The following is a 24,124-nucleotide window of genomic DNA, read 5'->3' as shown; positions in this document are numbered from 1 at the left end:
TTTCAAAGGAAGATTGGTTCAGTGAGCTAGGGATTTTCTCCTTGGAGCAAAGGAGAATGAGAGGTGATTTGATAGAGGTGTATAAGATGATCAGATGATTAGATAGCCAGAGACCTTTCCAAGGGCAGAAATACAAGGGAGGCACACATTTAAGGTGTTCGGAAACATAGAAAACCTACAGCACAATACAAGCCTTTCAGCCCACAAAGTTATGCCGAACATGTCCCTACCTCAGAAATTAGTAGGCTCACCTATAGCCCTCTATTTTTCTAAACTCCATGTACCTATCCAAAAATCTCTTAAAAGACCCTATCGTATCTGCCTCCACCACCATTGCCAGCGGCCCATTCCACGCACTCACCACTCTGCGTAAAAAAAAACTTACCCCTGACATCTCCTCTGTGCCTACTCCCCAGCACCTTAAGCCTGTGTCCTCTTGTGGCAACCATTTCAGCCCTGGGAAAAAGTCTCTGACTATCCACAGATCAATGCCTCTTATCATCTTATACACCTCTATCAGGTCACCTCTCATCCTTCGTCGCTCCAAGGAGAAAAGGCCAAGTTCACTCAACCTGTTTTCATAAGGCATGCTCCCCAATCCAGGCAACATCCTTGTAAATCTCCTCTGTATCCTTTCTATGGTTTCCACATCCTTCCTGTAGTGAGGTGACCAGAACTGAGTGCAGTACTCCAAGTGGGTCTGACCAGGGTCCTATATAGCTGCAATATTACTTCTCAGTTCCTAAATGTGTTGTAATATTCCATGTTCATGCTGATAATCCAAATACACTACATCCATTGACTTCCCTTGTTTGCTATATTTTTTATTCTTGAAGTCCAATACGTCAAACATGATTCCATAAATCCATGTTGACTCTGCTCAATCATGTTATGATATCACATGGTAACATCCATCATCCAGGAACTAACTAATGGCCCATACCTTCTTCTCAATGCTATGAAGGAGCCACAGGCACCTGAAGACCCACACCTTAAGGTTCAAAAACAGATTCTTTCCACTGCAATCAGGTTCTCAAACTGATCTGAAAAGCTAATACTATTCTGAATTATATTTCCTCTCTTCTCTCTCTACCTGAATGTGTCATTATGTCTATTTGTCATGCAAATTATGTAATTTATGTTAATTGATGTTAATTTACATTAAACCTGTTTAAAATGTATGGTTTTGAGGCTACAAAATGCTAATTTTCATGCCACATACCCATGTATGCATGCTTATGACAATAAATTAATTACTATAGATATTACTATTTTCTTAATTATCAAAGTTAGGCTAACAGATAAGCAATTCTGCTTCCTTTAAAATTATTCGATTAGAGTTGTTTGTCAGATGTACATTGAAATATAAAGCAAAGTGCATCATTTGCACCAATGACCAACAGTCTGAGGTTGTGCTGGGTGCAGCCCACAATTGTCACTATACTTCTCACATCAATGTAGCATGCCTGCAACCTGTTTTTGGAATGTGGGAGGAAATCAGTGCACTGGAGGAATAGTCACAACTTAAAAATGCTGGGTTTGATAATCAGATCCTTGCAATATATCAGTCTTTCAGTCTTGTTGACTTCTCTAGTAATATTTCTTTACTAACACTAATTCCTCTCATGTACTTCAGTCAACCCTTGCTTTTAGATGTAAGACTATAAGGTATATGAGCAGAATTAGGTCATACAGCCCACTGCACCTGCTCCACCATTTGATCATGACTGATTTATTATCCCCCCCACAACCCCATTCTTCTGTCTTCGCCTTGTAACCTGACAACCTCTCAAATTCTGCTTTGAAAATACTCAATGATGTGATCTCTACAGCTACCTGTGACAATGAATTCTACAAATTCTTTACCCCTTGGCTAAAGAAATTCCTCTTCAACTCCATTCTAAAGGGACATACTTCTATTCTGCGCCCTAGGTGCACCCACTTCTGGAAGCATTTTCTTCACATGCACTCCATCTAGGCCTTTTAATACTTGGTAGGTTTCAATGAGATCCCTCATTCTTCTAAACTCAAGTGAGTACAAGCCAAGAACCATCAAACACTTTCATTCCTGGAATCATTCTCTTAAACCTCGCTGGATACAGAGTGCTAGCACATCTTTTCTTAGATAAGGGGTCTAAAGCTACTCACAATATTCCTATGCTGGCCATTTCAACTCTCCACTCTCAGCCCTGGTACAGTTTCAATCCAGAATGTTCCAATTTCCTTTCTCCTACATACTGCTTGACCTTCTGAGTTTCTAGTAGACTGCATGTTGCATAAATTCCCCACTCTCTGTGAAGGACTGACATTTGCCCATAGCAGTCATACTTTTCTATAATAGCTATGAAAGATGATAGTATGGTTTTGCATTTGTTGGGAGTTATTCTCAAGTTCTCTCCTTTTTCTTGAAATTTATTTGGTAAACTTCACAACATTCCTAAACCACAGACCACAGTCTATTCTAGTAACTAAGAATTTTACTTAGATTTTAACACTATCATTAATATCCCTTACTTTAAAAAAATTAAGTTGTTCTGCATGCATTGTAAATATCTATTTTGCATGGACTGGATCAGCATCACAATCTTCTTGTCTTCACAACGTTGTCTTGAGCAGTAACAATAAAGTTCTATTCTATTCTAGTCATCAATGGCCAGACTACTTTTCCCAATACAATCCTTTAAGGAACAAGGATTTGCTTTTGCAAAGATTATTAAAGCACAGAGGAGTCTAGAGTTTTGAAGAAAGTTACGCTAAACTTTTGTAAGACATTGGCTGGGCCATAGCTGGATGATTGTGTTGAGTTGGCACAGAAGAGATTCATTAGGATGGCAGGCTCTTTCATTATGCTTTTAAAAATGGAATATTTGCAGTCAAGTTCATGAATCAAAAATGGTCTTAATGAAATTAATACAAAGATCAGTAATTAGAAAAGATTTGTTTCAAGGCAGCTTCCAAAGGGGTAGAATATCTGGTAAAATAGCAAGCCAGGTGTTTGTTGAATAGCAGGCGGTTTGTGAAAGGAAAGTAAATGCTTTTAATGCTAAGGTCCAATGAGATATCAATATAATGGCTTTTCAAAACACAGGGCAAGTGAATACCGTCAACATGGTATTAATTTCCTAATGGTATTAATTATAAGCTGCCTCACAGATTTCAACGACACTGCTAGTGGATTTATTTAGGACTTATGAGATCTGCAGAAGAAATGTTCCTCATTATGCTGCTTAACTCCTTTAAAGAAGTTTAATATATTTGGCTCAATGACCTATCTTTATTTTTGATAATGATGTTCTGGTTTGCGGTCCTTGTCAGCCTCAGCTGAGCAACAGCCATGCAGAAAGGCAACACAACTCCCTCATCACCCACAACTGCTACTTAGTTCACTACAATTCAATTATCAGGAAAGGCAAAGTAATCAACTATGTATCCCAAGTAGTGTTAAAATGCATTTTGGGTTCTTCACTAAAAATCCAAACTAAAATCAAATATTTTTCCTTGCAGATGCTGGATATACATACACCAGGAAACAAATTGCTTTATGTGCTAAAAAAAAAAGCTTTCCAATAACTAACAATCAGAAACTTCTCTTCATTCTCTAATCCTTAAAACATATTTCCTTTGACTCAGCCCAAAACATAAACTGTTTATTGTGCTCCATAGATGCTGCCTGACTTGCTGAATTCCTCCAGCATTTTGTGTGCACTTCTCAAAATTTCCAGCATCTGAAGAATTTTCTTCTGTTTATGATACTGCCTCTAAAAGACAAAGCAGGCAAAATGGAAATACCACCCAGCTCTAAATCCTGCCCCATGTCATAAGCAAATCTGATTTGGAAATATAGTATTGCAGTTACATCATTTAAAGGTCAAATGTCTGGAACTTAACTGACAGAATATTCATCCCTTTGATAGTAGAAGTTTAAGATATACCACACACACAAATTTACATACAATTATCAGCAGTCAATAAACACTGCCCTTACCAGAAAATTCACATGATGTTAATGAGTTAAAAAAAAGAGCAGTTAAAACAGACATACATGTGCTTCAGCTGACTACTTGCCATCTTAAAGGGTCAATAATTGTCATTTAAAAAATTGGATAGGTACATGGACAGGAAAGGAATGGAGGGTTATGGGCTGAGTGCAGGTCGGTGGGACTAGGTGAGAGTAAGCATTCAGCACGGACTAGAAGGGTCTAGATGGCCTGTTTCCGTACTGTAATTGTTATATGGTTATAATTATTTTTACTTGCATCCAACAGCTTTCAATTATAGAGGGATAGGAGAGAGAAAGTGTAGAAGTAGTTAAACAACAAAGTGAAATTAACTCTTTTCTAAGTACTTTACTTTGGTTCACCTTTGAAACAAGTTCCTCATTGACAATACAGAAACTTCAGGAATCCCCTCTAGCTTGGATAAAGCAGTGGCTGTTTGGCAGGAAGCAAAGAGTGGGAATAAAGGAAGTCTTTTCTGATTGGCTACCAGTGATTAGTGGTGTTCCACAGGGTCTGTGTTGAACTCCTGCAGTGATGTCCTGAGGATGAGATGATTGACCTCTAACTACCACAACCATCTTCCTTTGTGTCAGGTATGATTCCCATTGATTCCATTTTAGCTAGGGCACCTTGATACCATACTCGGTCAAATGCTTGGCAAATCATAAACAGTAGACAGACATGGGCACTATTATATCTCTATAACAGTGAAACACAATCTGAGATAGGCTGGTATAGGATAATTTGACCTCGGAAAATGTGCTGTAAATTGACTGAGGACCAATGGATGGAAGTAGAGACAGAAGAAGTGGATCCAAGGATCACCAGACTGCTTTTCTTCAACTGATTCTGAGATAAAGCTGTTTTATCCTAGGGAGCCGTTACTAGTCTGTCCAGTGCATGAATGAAGTTATCATGAGGAAAAACCTGTTTTCACAGTGTATGGTTAGAATTGAGTAATGTACTGCTAATGGAAGAAGAACACTTACAGGGCTCTGGAGAAGGGGAGGGTACCTTGATTGTTCTTACTTGGAGCCACATAAGCTCAATTAGAAAAATGGGCCTTAACTGGTCTCAATCAAAAACTTCTATAGTTGTACCTTGGAGAGCATTCTGACAGGTTGCATCACTGCTTGGTATGGAGGGGCTACTGCACAGGACCAAAAGCCGCAGAAGGTTGTAAATCTAGTCAGCTCCATCTTGGATACTAGCCTACAAAGTACTCAGGACATGTTCAAGGAGCGGTGTCTCAGAAAGGCAGCGTCCATTATTAAGGACCTTTAGCACCCAGAGCATGCCCTTTTCTCAATGTTACCATCAGGTAGGAGATAAAGAAGCCTGAAGGCACACATTCAGTGATTTAGGAACAGCTTCTTCTCCTCTGCCATCTGATTCCTAAATGGACATTGAAGCTTTTGTCACTATCTCACTTTTTTTAAATATACATTATTTCTGTTTTTTGCACATTAAAAAATCTATTCAATATATGTAATTGATTTACTTGCTTACTTATTACGTTTTATTTTATTTTTTTTTCTCTCTGCTAGATTATGTATTGCATTGAACTGCTGCTGCTAAGTTAACCAATTTCACATCACATGCTGGTGATAATAAACCTGTTTCTGATTCTAAATCTGTTAGTTTGAAATACAATGAAGATTAATTATAACATCTATATATTTCCCTACTTAGAAATCTTGATTTATGTACAGTAAAATTAAAATTATCCACTTTCCAACAATTCTGAAATCCTGATGGATTAAAATTACTAAGCTTTCTTCTTACTCCTGGTCCCATATTCTCTTCCTGCTGCTGGAGGCATGACTTTCTGCGCTCTCTTCAGACATATGGGAGCTCTGGAACACCCACAAAATGCAGGAAGAACTCAGCAGGTCAGGTAGCAACTATGGAAAAGTAACTGATATTTCGTGCTGAGACCCTTCTTCAGAACTGAGATGAAAGGGGGCAGATACCAGAATAAAAAAGGTGGGGGGGGGGGGGGGGGGTGGAAAATAGGCTCGATGGAAGGTGAAGCCAGGTGGTGGGAAAGGTCAAGGGCTGGAGAAATAATCTGATAGGAGAGGAAAGTGGATCATAAGAAGAAAGGGAACTGCCCTTTTAAACTTACTTGACTACACAGTAAATATTATAATGCTATGTAATGTCCAACAAGAACTAATTTAAAATACATTGTAAAATAATAAAACTGATATCCAAAAGTCTAAAGATCTGTTAGTCCAGCAAAAAGTCCGAGATCAGACTTTTACCGTAGTACCTTTAATCAGCGTCCATTCCTGAATTGTTGGGCAGCAGCTAACAAAAATTGATGCCTGGCATGCAAGGTGCTACTAGGGTAGGTGAAAAATATCATTCAGCAGTAAACTGCAGGAAGCATCATTGAAGGAAAATTGTAGAGGTAAGAGAGGATTCAAAAGCTTAGCACCATGTCAGTTGAAGTCACAGCAGTCATTAAGTTCAAGAAAACTCTAGAGTCTGTATGCAGGGCTGAAGGAGATTATGAAGAAATAGAAACAAAAGAACTGATAAGAATTTCAAACTTGACCTGTTGCTTAACTATAACCCAATTTAGCACAGTGCCAATACATGAAGAGTTAAACAGAGTATGGTATGGACAGTAGAATTTAGAATACCATCAAGTTCATACAGAGTGGAATAAAGGAGGTCATATCTGGAGTATATTGTAATGCTCAGTCTACAGATAAAAAAAATTGCAGTGAACTTCAACAGCAGACAAACTGAGGTTAGCATAGAGTTTGGTGACACTACGGAGGTGAAAATAGGTAGTTCTATGATCTCACTTGATAAAGCTCAAATTTGGTGAAGCATTACACTGAGACTGCCAAGGAAAAGTGCTTCTGACTCAAGCACAGTGTTTATAATAGAGACTAAAATTGACTTCTTAATCTCAACATTTATTTAGAGGAAATTGCTGTGATGACAGAGTTGTGTGCTGAAAAATGTAAATGCCAAGTGCACAAAGTACAGGACTGGTGTTACAGTCAGAAAAAAGGAAAAGGATGGCAAAGTACAAGAACCTTGGCTATCAAGAGGTAATGAATTTAGTCAAGAAGGAAAAGTATGTAACACTTAGGAAACTAGAATCAAACAGATCCCTTGAGGATTATAAAGAAGCCAGAAAAGAGTTCAAGAAGAGAATTAGGAAAGCCAGGAGGAGCCATGAAAAGTTCTTGGCAAGTAGTATTAAAGAGAATCCCAAAACATTCTATGCATTCTGTACATCAGTGCTGAACATATTAATATGCCAGGGCTTTTCAAGGTAAAGAAGAAAGTAGTGTTGGGTTTCTTGAAGAGTATTAAGATTGATAAATCCTCAGGGCCTAATGAGTTACTGAGAGAAGCAAGACAGGATATTGCTTGGGCCTTAACCAATATCTTTGTGTCCTTTCTGGCCATAGGTGAAGTGCTGGTGGACTGGCAAGTAGCTAATGTTGCTGCTGCAGGCTAAATCAAAGGTGGTGATGAATCAGCATATGGGGAGAAATTGAAATTGAAAATCTGGCTGAATGGTGCCACAACAATAATCAACATTAGCAAAACCAAAGACCTGATTATTGACTACAGGAAGAGGACCCATGAGCCAGTCCTCATCAGGGTATCAAGAAGTGGACAAGGTCAGTAACTTAAAATTCCTCAACATGGTCATTTCAAAGGATCTGTTCTGGGTCTAGCACATAACTACTATTACAAAGAAGGCACAGCAGCACCTCTGTTTCTTTAGAAGTTTGAGAAGATTTGGCATGTCATCTAAAACTTTGACAAACTTCCTTAGATTAACAGTAATACTGAGGTTGGGGATGGCATTAAACAGGAAATTAGAAATGCGTGCAATAAAGGAACAGTAGTTATAATGGGTGACTTCAATCTACAGATAGATTGAGTGAACCAAATTGGTAAGGGTGCTGAGGAAGAGGATTTCTTGGAATGTATGCGGGATGGTTTTCTGAACCAACATGTCGAGGAACCAACTAGAGAGCAGGCCATTCTAGATTGGGTATTGAGCAATGAGGAAGGGTTAGTTAGCAATCTTGTCGTGCGAGGCCCCTTGGGTAAGAGTGACCGTAATATGGTTGAATTCTTCATTAAGATGGACAGTGACATAGTTAATTCAGAAACAAAGGTTCTGAACTTAAAGAAGGGTAACTTTGAAGGTATGAGACGTGAATTAGCTAAGATAGACTGGCAAATAATATTTAAAGGGTTGACAGTGGATATGCAATGGCAAGCATTAAAAGATCACATGGATGAACTACAACAATTGTTCATCCCAGTTTAGCAAAAGAATAAACCAGGGAAGGTAGTGCACCCGTGGCTGACAAGGGAAATTAGGGATAGTATCAAGTCCAAAGAAGAAACATATAAATTAGCAAAAAAAAGCGGCACACCTGAGGACTGGGAGAAATTCAGAGACCAGCAGAGGAGGACAAAGGACTTAATTAGGAAAGGGAAAAAAGATTATGAGAGAAAGCTGGCAGGGAACATAAAAACTGACTGTAAAAGCTTTTATAGATACATGAAAAGAAGATTGGTCAAGACAAATGTAGGTCCTTTACAGTCAGAAACAGGTGAATTTATCATAGGGAATAAAGACATGGCAGACCAATTGAATAACTACTTTGGTTCAGTCTTCACTAAGGAGGACATAAATAATCTTCTGGAAATAGTAAGGGACCGAGGGTCTCGTGAGATGGAGGAACTGAGGGAAATACATGTTAGTAGGGAAGTGGTATTAGGTAAATTGAAGGGATTAAATCTAATAAATCCCCAGGGCCAGATGGTCTGCATCCCAGAGTGCTTAAGGAAGTAGCCCAAGAAAATGGATAAACGTGAGGTTATCCACTTTGGTTGCAAGAACAGGAAAACAGATTATTATCTGAACGGTGGCCAATTAGGAAAAGGGGAGATGCAACGAGACCTGGGTGTCATTGTACACCAGTCATTGAAGGTGGGCATGCTGGTACAGCAGGCGGTGAAAAAGGCAAATGGTATGTTGACATTCATAGCAAAAGGATTTGAGTACAGGAGCAGGGAGGTTCTACTGCAGTTGTACAAGGCCTTGGTGAGACCACACCTAGAGTATTGTGTGCAGTTTTGGTCCCCTAATCTGAGGAAAGACATTCTTGCCATAGGGGGAGTACAGAGAAGGTTCACCAGATTGACTCCTGGGATGGCAGGACTTTCATATGAAGAAAGACTGGATCGACTAGGCTTATACTCACTGGAATTTAGAAGATTGAGTGGGGGGGGGGGGGGGGGATCTTATTGAAATGTATAAAATTCTAAAGGAATTGGACAGGCTAGATGCAGGAAGATTGTTTCTGATGTTGGGGAAGCCCAGAACGAGGGGTCACAGTTTAAGGATAAAGGGGAAGCCTTTTAGGACCGAGATGAGGAAAAACTTCTTCACACAGAGAGTGGTGAATCTGTGGAATTCTCTGCCACAGAAAACAGTTGAGGCAGGTTCATTGGCTATATTTAAGAGGAAGTTAGATATGGCCCTTGTGGTAAAGGGATCAGGGGGTATGGAGAGAAAGCAGGTACAGGGTTCTGAGTTGGATGATCAGCCATGATCATACTGAATGGCAGTGCAGGCTCAAAGGGCCGAATGGCCTACTCCTGCACCTATTTTCTATGTTTCTATGAATGGTTGTAAGTTTACTGACTGGTTGTATCACAGCCTAGAATGGAAACATCAATGCCGTTGAACAGAACAGCCTGCAAAATCTAGTGGTTACAGCACAGTCCATCACAGGCAAAACCTTCTCCACCATTGAGCACATCAACAAGGAGCACCGTCGCAGGAAGCAGTATCCATTATTAAGGACATCCACGATCTCGGACATGCTCTCTTCTCCCTGTTGCCATCAGGAAGGAAGTACCCTAGGTTCCACAGCACTAGGTTCAGGAACAATCATTATCCCAAAGTCATCAGGCACTTGAAACTGAGTGGATAACTTCACCCAAGACCAAGCTGATTCCACAACCAATGGACTCACTTTCATAAAGTCTACAACTCATGCCACAATATTACTACTTACTTATTATTTTGTTTTTGTGTGTGTTTGCACATTGGCTGTTTGTCTATCTTTGTGTAGTTTTTCCAATGATTTTATTGTGTTTCTTTGTACTTACTGTGAATGCTCGTCAGAAAATTAATCACAAGGATCACTTATACGTACTTTGAAGCTTTGATGTTGTTCCATTATTCAAGGGAATCAGGGATAATCCTGGAAACTACAGACCACTGAATCTCCTGTCAGTGGTAGGAAGTCACTGGAGACAATTCTTAGGGATAGGATTTATAGGCATTTGGAAAACCATGGCCTAATCAGGGAAAGCTAGCCTGGCTTTGTGTGGAGCAAGTCATGTCTTACTAACAAGACAAAGATGATTGATGAAGTTAGAGCTGTGCATGTTGTCTACATAGGTTTAGTAAGGCATTTGAAAATATAGATGGGTGTGTTCAGACGATGCAAAGATTGGTGGTGTGGTAGCTTACAAAACTGGTAAGAAGTACAAGAAGATATAGATCAGCAGCAGATATAGGTGGAAAAATGACAGATGGGGTTTAATATGGCCAAATGTGAAGTGTTGCACTTTGGTAGGTCAAATGAAAACAGAAAGTACATTGTTAAGGGCAAGACCCTGAACAGTGTAGATGAGAGGAGGGATCTTGGAGTCCCAAGTTCATAGCTCTCTGAAAGTGGCTCCTTAGTTCATAGGGTGGCTAAGGAGACGTATGGCATGTTTGCCTTTATTAGTCAAGGCATTGAGTTCAAAGGTCAGGAAGGTATGTTGCAGCTTTATAAAACTCTAGTTAGACTGCATCTGGAATATTGCATATAATTCCGGTCACCCCATTACTGGGGGAATGTGGAGGCTTTGGAGAGGGCACAGAAGAATTTACCAGGATGTTGCCTGGATTAGGCAGCATGTGCTATAAAAAGAGATTGGAGAAACTTGAGTTATTTTTTCTAGATTGGCAGAGGCTGAGGGGAGATCTGATAGAGGTTTATAATCTAAGAGGTATAGATAGAGTAGACAATATATTTTTCCAAGGTTGAAATACTTAATACCAGAGGACATGCATTTAAGGTGAGGGCATAATTTTAAAGTAGATGTGAGGGGCAAGTTTTTTTTTAAAAAGAGCGGTGGGTGCCTAATATACATTGCCTGGGGTGGTGGTAGAGGCAGAAATGTTAGACTTTTTGATAGACACATGAATGTGAGGAATACGGAATGATATGGACATGGTGTAAGCATAAGAGATTAGTTTAGTTGGCCATTTGATTAATGATTTAATTGGTTCAGCACAACATTATGGCCAAAAGGCCCGTTCCTGTACTGTACTGTTCTATGTTTAATTAGTCAACCACAGCTCTCCAGAGTGGAGAATTCCAAAGATATGTAATTTGCAAGGTATTAGTCAAGGTAATAGTTCAAAGGTCAGGAAGTTATGTTGTAGCTTTATAAAACTCTAGTTAGGTTGCATCTAGAATATTGCATACAATTCTGGTAGCCCCATTTTAGGAAGGATGTGGAGGCTTTAGGGAGGGTGCAAAAAAGGATGCTGACTGGGTTAGAGGCCATGTGCTATAATGAGAGGTTGGACAAATTTGGGCTATGTTCTCTGGAGCGGCTGAGCGGAGATCTGATGTTTTCAGATTATGATAGCAATGGATAGACAGGCAGCATCTTTTTCCCAAAGCTGAAAAGGGGGCATGCATTTAAGGTGACAGGGCATAACTTCAAAGGAGATGTGAAGGGCAAGAGTTTTTTTTTTAAAACATTAGAGTGGTGGGTGCATGGAATGTGCTAGACGGGGTGGTGGTAGAGGCAAATACATTCGAGACTTTCAAGAGACATTTGTGGGCTTTGCTATGGCTTGTTTTGTGTGTGGAGGGTGCTGATGCATTTTGCTGAAGTGGGGGAGGGAGAGCATCAATACTTTGCTGTAGTTTGTATGTGGGAGCAGGGAGTCTTTGGGGTTCTAACGTTTTTACTATCATTCATTCTTTGGGGGCACTCTTCTGTTTTGTGGATGTCTATGAAGAATAAGAATTTCAGGTTGTATATTGTATACATTCTGATATTAAATGGAACTACTTAACTTGAAATTGAAGGATATTGTCATTGTGTAGGCAGATGGAATTAGTTTAGTTGGCCATTTGATTACTGATTTAATTGGTGCATCACAACACTGTGGGGTAAAAGGCCTGTTCCTGTGGTGTAATGTACTGTTCTATGTTCTAAATACGCACTGTATAATGTAAATATAGAAGCTAACATATGTTTAATGTGGTGTAAGATTAATTCTGCATGCATAAAAACCATAGGTGACAAATATACCCACACCACCAAATCAAGAGAAATCAACTTTTGCTGATGATATTAGGTCTGAGGCGGTACTGTTAAGAACGGAACCAGGCAACTCTGGCCCCAATCAACAGTGGAAAGACAATGCAGAGCAGTGCAAGGCTGTAGACAGATGGAGGAGGATGAAAGATATATCAGTCTTTTCATTCATCCAAGTGGGAGGGAAGGTGGAACTGTGTTGCTTCTGTAAAGAGGCAGTAACTCAATCAAGCAAATTCAAGCAAGATACCAAGAAAATACATTTGAACTTCAGAATAAAAGGGCACTCGGAAATGGGATACAGATAGCTGGGTTGAGAATTGTTTTTGATCAGAACAGTGATGGCTGGTCTGCAGCTGAGTGGGACAGAATGAGAAGGGTCTTGGTCTTGACAAAAGTGAAGGGGCTCCTCTGACAGTGGAGGTGAAGATGGAAAACAGCACAGTTGGTGTGTAATAAAGAAATCATGGAGGATGATTCTGCAACTGCAAGCAACTTGGACTGATTTACAGAGGGCTCAAGTTTAGCCAGAACAGAAGTCTCCACATGCTTGTTCAAACAGGGGTCACATAAGGTCAAATCTCCAGGATTAAATGTCTAACAAAGTGCCAATAAACATAACAGTTGTAGAACTACATTATCTGACAGATGTCACTGAAGAAGAACTGTTAAATAGCAGTATTTCAAACAGAATATCAAAACAAAGAATGAACTTTGTCCCCATGGGTTAAACACTGAAGTGTGATAGAGTTTATATGGGGAAAAAGTAGCTTCTAATAGGAAACAATATAGCTGGTTTTCAATTTTGCACTTTGGAAAAAATCTTGGGGTTTAAGTACATAACCCCCGAAAGTGGCAGCACAAGTAGATCTGATGATAAAGGAATACAGCATGCTTGTCTTCATCAGCTGGGACATTGCTTATATAAAAGTCAGGAAGTCATCACAGAGCTGTATAAAACTTGAGTTAAACCACATTACATGCTGTGTACATTACAGGAGTCATACAGACTCTGGAGAGGTGTAAAGAAGGTTCACAATGATGTTACTTGGATTAGAGAGAGCTCTTAAAAATAATCTCAGATTATTTTCTCTGGAATGACTCAGGCCGAGGAACCTAATAGAAGTTTTAAAAATCAGAGATGAAGATAAAGGAGACGGGAGTCTTTTTCTCTAGGGTGGAAATATCAAATACTAGAAGGTATACTGCAGGTGAGAATGGAAAAAAAGGTTAAAGAAAACTTATTGATAGGTGCCTGGAACACACTGCCAAGAGAAGTGGTGGAAGCAGATATACAAGCAGGCATGGAATAAAGGGATACAGACCATATAGAGGCAAGACATGCAGTTTAAACTGGCATCATCTTTAACACAAGCATACTAGGCAAAGGGCCAGTTTCATGTTTTGCTATCCTCCCACACCCACCCTTCTAACAAAACCTGCAAAAGCTTCACACAAGCGAGAATGATAGCTAGAATTGATAGGTTTCACAGTACAATTGCAGACAGTACACAAAGCTCTGGTAGATATGTGAATATTAGTTTACTTTTCATCCATCTGACTACGCATCTTCTTCAGTTTCTGCATGATGCTGCTGGTTTCACTGCCCGAGACAGAAATGGGGGAAGGACTCCGTGTCTCCATATCTGTCTGCAAGGGGCTGGAAGCATGGCTCACTTTTGGAACATTTAATTCCTCGATTTGTTCTGTGCTCCGCAGCTCCTAAAACAAAAAAAAATGTTGTTGATGCAGCAACACACAAAATGTGGATGAACTCAGTAGATCATGCAGCATCTATAGAAATTAATAAATAGTTGATGTTTCAGGCAGAGACTCTTCATCAGGACTGGAAAGCAAAGGGGAAGAAGCCAGAATAAGGTGGTGAGTGGAGGGGAAGGAGTACAAGATAGAAGATGGCAGATGAAGCCAGATGTGGTGTTGTGGGGGGTTGTGGTGGTTGGTATGAAGAAGCTGGGAGGTGATAGGTAAAAAAGGTAAGGGCTGGAGAAGAAGAAATCTGATAGAAGAGAGTGAACCATGGGATAAAGGAGGAGGGGCACCAGGGAGAGCTGAGAGACAGGTGAAAGAAGGGTTAAGAGTGGAAAAATTAGGAGAAGGGAAGGGGGAGGTGAAAAACAAGCACAATAACAATTTATTCAAATATATGCAAGAAAAGATAAAAGCTAAATAGTGGTTTCCCTGGATAATGCGATTGGAATACTAATAAGGATGAGACAAACAATGACAAAACTTTTAGACCTCATGGCTTGCATTTCAGAGTGTTAAGTGCAGAGATGACACAACCATTCGTTGTAATTTTCAAAAAAAAAATCTTTGGATGCTGAAAAGCTTCTAATGAATCAGATGGCCACAATCATAATATAATGAGAGGATGTTCTTTACTTGTGGTGGAAATCATGATTTTTGGTGGAAAGGTCCCATAAAATGCAGCAATTCATTTATGATGAAGTCCAGCAAAAATTCCAAATATAGGATGTGAATTTTTAGTATTCTCCATTCCTCAAGGATATGCAAGCCAAATAACTGGATATACTTAAAGCTGACAGAGAGTTGAGGAATCCAGGTTTATGGGGAACAAGCAAGGAAGTAGAACTGAAATCAAGAACAGCTTGGCTGACCGTTCTGAATAGCATAGCAGACTCTTGAGGAGTGGGGTAGAAGAGCTGATGTACTGCTTTTCATGTACTCAAATGCTGCAAATTATATATATAAAAAAATACTAGAAATACTTGAATGTCAGTAACTATAGCAAGAAAGCCAGCTGATATTTCAACGGAACTTGTTCTAGCTTTTCTGAGATTTTAAAATCTGCTTTGTTTTCTTAGAAAGGATTTATTAAATAAAGCAACAACAGATTACGGTGGGTAAATGGAAACGAAATGCCTCTCAACAACATAGTTTGAAGACTAACTGGCATACTACATACTTCATATTTTTTTACATTGGAAACAGGATTACCCTAGGAGGATTACACTTGGTCAAGTGGGGAGGAAGCTCATGCAGAGAAAATTAAAAATTAGACAAAAGTCCTAGTTCTGTACAATAAAATTAGAAGTATTTCAATGGAATAAAGAGTAACATCAAATTAAGCCATGGGTACATACAGCTCACTAAAAGGCAAACACAAGGTTCAAAATACTTTCCCTGATGCAATGGCTGCAGTTACGTCAATTTAGGCAGCTGCAAGTACCATGATGTTTACTTCTGCATAGACTACAAGTAAATGTGTTTTTTTTTTCAGTAATGTTACTGGTAGAGTGAAAATGGTATTCTTCACCATAGGTTAGTGTGCCCATGTACGAGATTAAACTTGCTATCTATAATTCTAGTCGAGGATATACTTATTGGTAAATGTCAAGCTTGCATTGCTTAAAATTGAATTCTCAAGTTCCTTATTTACTAGATTTATTGTGAATATAATGCACACATACAGCTTAGAATACTCACCAGCTTGCCCTCTCCAGCTGATTTGAGTTTCTCCTGTATTTTAATAGTGGTCTGGCGCAAACGCTGGATCTCCTCCTGCTGTTTCAGGATCAACTGTCTTTCCTTGCGAGCAGCCCTATTGGCTTCTTGAAGGCGTTTGATTTCAGCCTGTTTCAGTTTTATTTCAGCAAAAGATACAAACTTTTAGCATATCAAAGAAACAACAAAAACAAGAGGCAAAAAAGAGTTTTAATGTAAACAACAGCATGTCTCATCACAAAGCAGATCCCCTACACAATGGGTCAACATAACACTACCACTTGTGCAGTTCAACACATTGCTTCATTAAAGATCAATGATCAAAACTCCTGCATAATGTGTCTATTTAACCTGTGCAGGTACAACCTATGCAGTTCAACACATTGCTTCATTAAAGATCAACACAGAATTATGCATCATTTCTAATATAGTAAGCTTGTCCAAAGTACAAATCTTGCCATTTATTTGATGAAAACTGCCTGGTCTCAGAAGAAAGGATTTTTTAAAAACTTGATTTTGCCAAATTTTTTGAAATGTCCTCAGTTTTCCTTTCTAATTTCCAGTGAATTAATCAACTTCATCTGGATTGTTGAAATCTTAAATGTTTTCAACAGCCATGTGCTTCAGGAAGAAATGGAGGAAGAAGAAGTGAAGAGGGTTTTCTCGTTCAAGAACTTCCTTATAATACCTACTGCAGAGCTGACTTAGAAGACAAAACAGTAGAGCAAAGAAACGTTCCCTATGGGCCACCACGTCTATGCTGACTACAATGTCAAGTTATGTTAATCTCACCTGCCCACACGATCCGTATTTCTCTTCCATTTTTTGCATACTTATGGGCCTGTCCCAAATCACTATCGCATTTGCTTCCACAAACCCCGGCAGCACGTTCACTGGGTTAAAAAAACTTGCCTTGTAAATGTCTTAAAATGTCCTCATATTAAACCTACGCTTCTAGGAGTTGATATTTCCACACTAGAAAAAATACTATCTACCCTAATTAGACTTCTCATAATTTTATATACTTCTATCTAGTCTTCCCTCGGCCCCTGACCTTCCAGAGAAACCCATCCAATTTTTTCCCAATCTTTCCTTACAGCCATACTTATGAGTGTAATATTGAGCAAGTCTAAGATCTACTCCAAATAAGGTAGCTTTTACAATCAGTGTAAAGCCACTTCAGCTTTACATTGTTTTGTATCAAAATCCATACCAAATACAAAATAGCACCATTTTCTTGTTTGAGAGGGCCACAGTGCAAGGGCAAGGGGTCATTTTCTGACTGATATGATAACATGAAGCACTTAACATAGTTTGGTTAATGGCATGAAAGGAATCGATAAAGTTACAAGCAGAGCAAACTGAGATGCAACCTTGATCATAATCATGTACTGGTTGGCTCTTAAAAAGTCCCAGGAAAGGGCCTCTAGTGGTAAAATTTTCAAGCTAAGGAGGAAAATGATGTATTGCATTATGAGATCCAACATGCAGAAAAAACAAGCAGGCAATCATATGTGAGAGGAAAAAAAAATCTCTTCACACAACCAAGTCAAAACAGCATATGTTTATATTAAAATTCAAATGTGGGGATCCTGAGCTGAACTGCTGTGGACAAAGTACCAAGCTCTTCCTGATGGACATCTTCAGCTTAGTACTGCTGACTTATTTGGTATAGTGAAAATAGAAACCTCAACAGCTCACTTGTGCCTTCGTCTGACAACTACAGCTGGAAATCAATCCATGTTGTAAATAATTTAAAAATTCATGGAAAAAAATTGGATAATTGACAAAATCAAAGTACTCAGGCCAACAGCCAACCAAGAAATGGAGTGGATAAGTAATAGATGTCCAATTGCTGGGAGGAGAAATTAGTTTTTGACTTCAAATGCATATTACCTGCTCTTGCTGCAGCCTGAGAAGTAGCCCACGCTGTCGCTTACGGATTGGTGGCATTTTATCATCTTCCCCTTTGTCTCTTAGACGCCTGTTGAAATATAACATGATAAAGTCACACAGTAATGTCTATTTCTCCTACAATGCACAACACTTTAAAAAAATATACCATCAATCAGAATAAATTACTACGCAATTTTCAATTGCTGAATTTGCACTTAAAAACTAAATGACCAGATCTGAGCAGAAAAAATTTGAACATTTTTAATTTCCATGCTCATTTCTGAGGTTTGGTTTTCTGAACTTGGAAAGGAAGTATTTTTGAGAAACTGAGCATACTGAGATGATTGAAAATGTAGTGAAAAACAAAGTTTAAGAGCACTAATTAATTGATTGATTGAGAGAATTTGTGTGCAAAATTTATATGAACAAATAGCCTGGATAACCAAATAAATAGGGAACTGCAAAATAAATAATGGTGCTGTGTATCATAAAATATTATTAGGCTCCCTTAATCTAAGAATTCTTTTAGTGAGTCCAGAATATCATTGGATCAGAAGTAAAATCCCTGTCCATGCTTGTATTAAATGCCTTACAATATCAAAACAATTTATTCAATCCAACCAATGTTAGAGAGCAAAAAACTTGCTATTCTAATAGCTTTCTGGTATTTCTGATGGATAACGAAGGCTTTGGTATGGATAGTTTCAGCTCTTTCCCTCTGTCATCAGAGTTCTGAATAGACAATATACATGTACACTACCTCACTGCTTTTTTTGCACTTTATGCACTTATTTTTCAATATATACTGCATTTCTTATTTATTATTATATACTGAAATATACAGCAAAACAACTAATTTCACAACATATGCCAATGATATTAAATCTGATTCTGGATAAGATTTTGTGAAATAAAAATAATTATGCTATGCTACTAAAAATGATAGATCTATCAGCATAAGTTGGTAATTGAGAGCAAATGAAAAATCTGGATGCTGTGGAACTGGACCCAAGATATTTAAAGACCATGTTAAAAATACTGAAAATATGTGGCCTGCAGCTCTTGTGTTGTCTATTTTGAGACTATTTAAATATGTAGTCAATAACACATTATTTACAGCAACATATTTACATAATTTACATAAACAATTTGGAAAAGGGGACTGAGTATAGTGTATCTAAGTTGCCAATAACACTAAATTGAGTGGAAAAGCAAATTGTGCAGAGGATCTGGAAGGTCTACATAGAACTATAGGTAGGTTAAGTGAGTGGACAAGTGAGCAGATAGAATACAACATTGAAAAGTGTGAGGTTCTCCACTTTGGAAAGAAAAACAGAGAATGGATTTTTATTTAAAAAGTAGTGAAAGGTAGCTGCAGAAGCATTTGGGAATGCTTGTGCTTGAATTGCAAAAAGCTGGTTTGCAGTGCAGCAGGCTATTGGCTTTCACTGCTAGAAGGATTAAATTTAAGAGCAAAGAGGTTTGGCTGCAATTGTACTAGGGAGACTGCATTTGGAATACTGTGTGCAGTTCTAGTGTCCTCACTTGAGGCAAGATATTGGTTTGGAGAATTCACCAGGTTGATTCCAAAGATGAGGGCGTTAGCCTTTGAGGAGAGATTGAGTTGCCTGGTACTATACTCACTATAATTCAGAGGAATGAGAGAGAATCTTATAGAATCATAAAATTAAGCAAGGGATAGACCAGAACTAGGGGACAAAGCCTCAAGATTAGAGGGAATAGAGTTAGGACAGAGATGAGAAGAAACTGCTTTTCCGAGGGAGTAGTGAATCTGCAGAATTTTCTGCCTAGAAAAGCAGTAATGGTTACCACATTAAATGTATTGACATATTGGCTGAAGATGAGGTCACAGCTCAGTTTTAGTTGGATTTTTAGATAGTGTGGAGACGAAGAAGGCAGTTGGATTCAGATTATGATTTAAGGGACAGGGATATGGGTGAATTAGAGGATATGCAGAGTCTCAAGTCTCCGCTCTGTACTTGAAGGACAGGAACATTGAGGTGGGACGTTTGAAGATTGGGCTGGGATTGCCAGCTGACAGACTAATGTGGACGAAGGCTGATGGCTCCCCGGAGTCAGTGAGTTACCAGCAGCTTCTACAGTCAGCGTTCCATGTGGGCAGGAGAACAAAATCTGATGAACCCCTGGATTTCCAATTCAGTGAGACCAGATTAGTAATATATTACTACATCAATCCACAACAAAATTCAAACTCCTAAAGGCACTTCTGCAAGTACACTAACTGGACCAACTGTATGGATTCAGCAAGGTGGCCAAGAATTTAAAGCAGTGGCTGATTGGCAGGAGGCAAAGAGTGGGTATAAAAGGCACCTCTTCTGACTGGCTGCTGGTGACAAGTGGCACAAGTTGGGACGGTTTCTTTTTACGTTATATGTCAATGATTTGGATGATGGAATTGATGGCTTTGTTGCAAAGTTTTCAGATGATATGAAGATAGTTGGAGGGGCAGGTAGTTTTGAGGAAGTAGAGAGGCTATAGAAGGACAGACAGATTAGGAGAATGGGCAAAGAAAGGAGAGATGGAGTAGAGTTTTGTGAAGTGTATGGTCAAGCATTTTGGTAGAAGAAATGAAAGGGTTGACTATTTTCTAAATGGAGACAAAACACAAAAAACTGAGGTGCAAAGGGACTTGGGAGTCTCTGTGCAGGATCCCTTGGAGGTTAGTTTACAGATTGAGTCAGTGGTGAGGAAGGCAAATGCAATGTTAGCCTTCATTTCAAGAGGATGAGAATATAAGAGCAAGGATGTAATGCTAAAACTTTATAAAAGCACTGGTGAGGCCTCACTTGGGAGTATTGTGATTAGGTTTGATCCCTTTATCTTAGGAAGGATGTGCTGAAATTGGAGTTTCACAATGAGGTTTCAAAGGAGGTTCACAATTCCAGGATTGATTGAAGTCATATGAAGAGCGTTTGATAGCTCTGGGTCCGTATTGTCTAGAATTCAGAAGAATGAGGGGTGACCTCACTGAAACCTATCAAAGGTTGAAAGGCCTCAATGGAGTTGTTTTGGAGAGGATATTTCCTATGGTGGGAGAGTCTAAGACCAGAGGACACAGCCTCAGATTAGAGAGGTGACCTGTTAGAGCAGATGTGAGGAAGAATTCCTTTAGCGAGAGAGTGCAGAATCTATGGAATACTTTACCACAGGCAGCAGTGGAGGCCATGTCTGGATGTACATTTATGTCAGAGGTTGATAGAACCTAGATCAGCCAGGGCACGAAGGGATATGGGAAGGCAGCAAGAGATTGGGGCTGAGAGGAAAATTAGATCAGCCATGAAGAAATAGTGGAGCAGACTCAATGGACCAAATGGCCTAATTCTGCTCCTATATCGTATGGTCTTATGGTCTAAATAAACAAAATTATTCACCCTTACTTTCATTTTATTCTTAAATCAAGACATTATACTACATTTCTGCAGGACGCAATTATATTAGCTGAGTCACAACACGCAGAGAAAAATGGCTAGGATCTCCCACGAAACAGTGATCAGTGCATTCATGGTATCTTCACTTCATGCATGTCAACTGAAAAGATTTAAGTCAACAACTCACTTCTTCTGATGTTCCAGCCAGGCCAGCTCAGCTTTTGTCTTTTCCTTCAAAGCTCGTTCACGCAACTTGAGGAGTGATACTTGATGCTGGGCACGCATTTCTTCCTCTTTCATGTACTGTCTTACCATCTCCATTGTAAATTTGGAGAAACTGTCCTGGCCGCCAGAGAAGGGCATACTCAAATCATGCTAGAAATGGAAAAGATAGATATATATCAGATGAAGAGAGCTGCTGTGGCTGATGCAAGGTTGGCCACTTTTAACAACTTGAATTATGAGCATAGGCAACAGAACAAATCAACACAGCTACCATGCATGACACATATGACCTTGGCAAAATGCCATACCGCTCTTCAGATTCAGCAAGCCACACTACTTAAAAACATTTCAATGAAGTAGAAAGGTGGTAAAGGTACAGGTACCTCACACCTTATTAGACCAGGAATGCAACTACTGACTTCATCGGATTCTAAAGACTGATAACGAACTAAACTAATAATTTGGTCACAAAGTTGTTTAAGTCCATAAGATATAAGGGCAGAAGCAGGCCATTCAGCCCATCAAGTCTGCTTCGTCATACAATCATGGCTGATTCTTCCAGTCATCTAAACTCCCCTGCCTTCTCCCCATACCCTTTGATGCCCTAGCTAATCAAGAGCCTATCACTGCCTTAAATGCACCCAATTACTTGGCCTCCACAGACACTTGTGGCAACAAATTCTACAGATTTATCACCCTCAGACTAAAGTAATTTTTTCGCGTCTCAGTTCTAAATGGCCAACCCTCTATCCTGAAGTTGTGCCCTTTTGTCCTAGACACCCCTACCATGGGAAATAACTTTACCATATCTAATCTGTTCAGGCTTTTTAACATTTGGAATGTTTCTATGAGATTCCCCCTCATTCTCCTGAACTCCAAGGAAAACGGCCTAAGAGCTTCCAGATGTTCCTTATATCGTAACCCTTTCATTCCTGGAATCATTCTCATGAATCTTCTCTGAACCCTCTCCAACGTCAGTATATCCATTCTAAAATAAGGAACTCAAAACTGCACACAATACTCTAAATGTGGTCTCACAAGTGCCTTATAGAGCCTCAACATTACATCCCTGCTCTTATATTCTACACCTCCAGAAATGAATGCCAACATTGCATTTGCCTTCTTCAACACAGACTCAACCTAGAGGTTAACCTTTAGGGTATCCTGTATCTCTGCATTTTATAACCATCTAACAATTACAGCACTGAAAGAGACCATCTCGGCCCTTCTAGTCCGTGCCGAATGCTTAATCTCACCTAATCCCACTGACCCGCACTCAGCCCATAACCCTCCATTCCTTTCCTGTCCATATACCTATCCAATTTTGCTTTAAATTACAATACCCAACCTGTCTCTACCACTTCTACCGGAAGCTCGTTCCACACAGCTACCACTCTCTGAGTAAAGAAATTCCCCCTCGTGTTACCCTTAAACTTTTGCCCCCTAACTCTCAACTCATGTCCTCTTGTTTGAATCTCCCCTACTCTCAATGGAAAAAGCCTATCCACGTCAACTCTATCTATTCCCCTCAAATACCTTAAATACCCATATACCTCTATCAAATCCCCCCTCAACCTTCTACGCTCCAAAGAATAAAGACCTAACTTGTTCAATCTTTCCCTGTAACTTAGGTGCTGGAACCCAGGTAACATTCTAGTAAATCTTCTCTGTACTCTCTCTATTTTGTTGACATCGTTCCTATAATTCGGTGACCAGAGCTGTACACAATACTCCAAATTCGGCCTTATCAATCCCTTGTACAATTTTAACATTACATCTCAACTCCTATACTCAATGCTCTGATTTATGAAGGCCAGCATACCAAAAGCTTTCTTCACCACCCTATCCACATGAGATTCCACCTTCAGGGAACTATGCACCATTATTCCTAGATCACTGTTCTACTGCATTCTTCAATGCCCTACCATTTACCATGTATGTCCTATTTGGATTATTCCTACCAAAATGTAGCACCTCACACTTATCAGCATTAAACTCCATCTGCCATCGCTCAGCCCACTCTTCTAACTGGTCTAAATCTCTCTGTAAACTTTGAAAACCTACTTCATTATCCACAACGCCACCTACCTTAGTATCATCTGCATACTTACTAATTCAATTTACCACCCCATCATCCAGATCTTGATTTCTCAATTTTGAATTCTCTCCCCCATCTAAATAATAGTCTGCCCATTTATTTCTTCCACCAAAGTGCACGACCATACACTTTCCAACTTTGTATTTCATTTGCCACTTCTTTGCCCATTCCCCTAAACTGCCCAATTCTCTCTACAGGCTCTCAGTTTCCTCAACACTACCCACTCCTCCACCCATCATTGCATCATTGACAAATTTAGCCACAAATCCATTAATCCCATAGTCCAAATTATTGACATACATCATAAAAAAGCAGCAGTCTCAACACCAACCCCCATGGAACTCCACTGGTAAACGGCAGCCAGTCGGAATTACTCCCACTGTTTTCTGCTGATCAGCCAATGCTAGTACCTTCAATGTAATTCCTTGGGCTCTTAACTTGCTCTTAACAGCCTCATGTGCAACACCTTTGCAAAGGCCTTCTGAAAATCCAAGTACACCACATCTACTGCATCTCCTTTGTCTAATCTGTTTGTAATTTCCTCAAAAATTTGCAGTAGGTCAGTCAGGCAGGATTTTCCTTTCAGGAAAGCATGCTGGCTTTGGTCTATCCTGCCA

The 24,124-nt window shown here is 39.4% G+C and overlaps 1 protein-coding gene across 5 annotated transcripts in view; it reads right to left on the bottom strand.

Moving 5' to 3' along the window:
• The window catches only part of cep350 (centrosomal protein 350), a 274,904-nt gene that overhangs the window by 55,623 nt on the left and 195,157 nt on the right, over positions 1–24,124 (bottom strand). For all 5 annotated transcript variants that reach the window (XM_059984922.1, XM_059984923.1, XM_059984924.1 and 2 more), the window contains 4 exons: positions 21,372–21,559; positions 17,775–17,862; positions 15,861–16,007; positions 13,939–14,114 (listed from right to left, as the gene is read on the bottom strand). In XM_059984922.1, the coding sequence (XP_059840905.1) occupies positions 13,939–14,114; positions 15,861–16,007; positions 17,775–17,862; positions 21,372–21,559 (599 nt within the window). The remainder of the gene's footprint in view (positions 1–13,938; positions 14,115–15,860; positions 16,008–17,774; positions 17,863–21,371; positions 21,560–24,124) is intronic.

The sequence above is a fragment of the Hypanus sabinus genome, chromosome 11 (assembly GCF_030144855.1).
Source record: "Hypanus sabinus isolate sHypSab1 chromosome 11, sHypSab1.hap1, whole genome shotgun sequence".
In the NCBI taxonomy this organism is placed as follows: Eukaryota; Metazoa; Chordata; class Chondrichthyes; order Myliobatiformes; family Dasyatidae; genus Hypanus; species Hypanus sabinus.
The sequence above is the reverse complement of the archived record's forward strand: the minus strand, read 5'-3'. Positions and strand labels throughout refer to the sequence as shown.